The 1,900-nt window shown below is 42.5% G+C and overlaps 1 protein-coding gene across 1 annotated transcript in view; it reads right to left on the reverse strand.

Moving 5' to 3' along the window:
* Positions 1–1,900, reverse strand: part of LOC101856020 (serine-rich adhesin for platelets) — a gene marked incomplete in the record, with an annotated part of 327,208 nt that overhangs the window by 12,225 nt on the left and 313,083 nt on the right. The window contains 1 exon segment of the mRNA XM_013081912.2: positions 111–275. Within this exon segment, the coding sequence (XP_012937366.2) occupies positions 111–275 (165 nt within the window).

A 1,900-nucleotide genomic window follows, 5' to 3' on the forward strand; every position in this document is an offset into this window, starting at 1 on the left:
CTCTCTCTCTCTCTCTCTCTCTCTCTCTCTCTCTCTCTCTCTCTCTCTCTCTCTCTCTCTCTCTCTCTCTCTCTCTCTCTCTCTCTCTCTCTCCACACAAAGAGACTCACCTCATCCTGTGACGGCAAAAGCTTCAGCAAGCCCTTGAGCCTCTCGGGTCCGAACTGTCCACTCTTCCCGTCCCGCAGTAGTTGCACTATCTCTTGGTGGCTCATGCGGAACTGCTTTAGGAAGATGTTCACGTTCAAACTCCGCTTTCCGTCCAGAAGGTTGATCTGTGAGGGGAGGGATGAACGGGTGAGGGTGGGGGAGAAGGAGAAATTGGGTTAATTTCCAATTCTGCCTTACTTTCTCGTAATAATAGGCACGAGAACGTACAAACCAACACACAAACATTAACATGTACAGGTACACACACACACACACACACACACACACACACACACAAAGACACATACACACACATACACACATGCACACACACATTCATTCATTCATTCCTTTATTCATTCATTCATCCACTCATTCATTTATTCATCCAATCAACCATTCATTCAATAGTCTGATTATCTATTCATTTGTCCTCTATTCGTTTCCTCTTGCTTGTTCACTTAATTTCTTCCAACAGGAAATCACTTTATTCTCTCTTTCACTTTTATTTATTCGTTCTTTAAATGTGTGAGATAATAAAAAGAAAAACAAATAATATATTTTAATACAAATGCTAACAGTCAAACAAGCCCTATCCGCTCCATAAACTCTCCCCTCTTGTCCCTTTGTCATAACTGGACAATAAGGTCACAAAAAGAAGGGCCTGCACTGTCCAGCTTTCGCATTTTGTCACCTCCAATGACAGGTCAGTTGTTGTTTTTTTATTTTGTCTCAGCCCGCGACGAAGAGATTGATGGTTGCGCCGACAGGGGGAGGGGGGAGGAGAACGGAGCTATTGTGATACTCAACAGATATATTGCATGTTGGCAGTCGCCCTCTGCTTGACAGATTGCAGACAATATAGTACATGAATATGCAAATGCAAATGAGCCGGCTCCCTTCTCTTCTAGGTGCGTGACGTAATAAGGCACGTGCAGGGTTTCGGGTTTTTTTTTAGGGGGGGATGGTGATGGTGGTGGTGGTGGTGGTGATGAGGGAATTGGCGGAGCAAAGACAAGATGAAATGGAATGAAATGCGGAAAAGATGTAAAGGGAACGGGAGGGGGAGGGGGAGGAAAGAGGAGAGTAGAAGGTGAACAGCAAATGTTCAAACTCGTAAAAGTTGGCAAATACACACATACATGAACTATGAACACACACACACGCACACAGACACACACAGACTGACACACACACACACACACACACACACACACACACACACACACACGCGCGCGCGCGCGCGCGCGCACAATGATACATGGCGACACACATTAAGGGCGGACTCTGAAATAACTTCAAAGAGCATAAAAGGGATGACGAATTCCGCATTGTTATCTAACTGTGTGTCAACAACAATAACTTTAACAGCAACACTATAACACCGATAGAAACGACAATAATGACTATCAAACTATTTCTACAATACTATTCTTTAAAGGCAAAAACTCTCTAAATAAGTACCAAAAAATTATAGAGCACAAACTTACTTTGGAAGGCCCATCAAACAGAGAAAGAATTTCTCAGCATTGCCCAGTTTTTCACGGTCACCATCGAAAGCTTTCATGGCATCAATCTAAAGAAAGAAATAATCATAATTTTAACTTTTTGAAATAATAATATTTAAAGGTTGTATTTGTGTTTCATCTCTTTCTTCTTCCCGAGACTTCAGAAGCATAATATACGTACGTTAGCTAATCATAATAGGGCAAAACATGCACGTACTCTCTCTCTCTCTCTCTCTCTCTCA

The sequence above is a fragment of the Aplysia californica genome, unplaced genomic scaffold, assembly GCF_000002075.1.
Source record: "Aplysia californica isolate F4 #8 unplaced genomic scaffold, AplCal3.0 scaffold00151, whole genome shotgun sequence".
Classification (NCBI taxonomy): Eukaryota; Metazoa; Mollusca; class Gastropoda; order Aplysiida; family Aplysiidae; genus Aplysia; species Aplysia californica.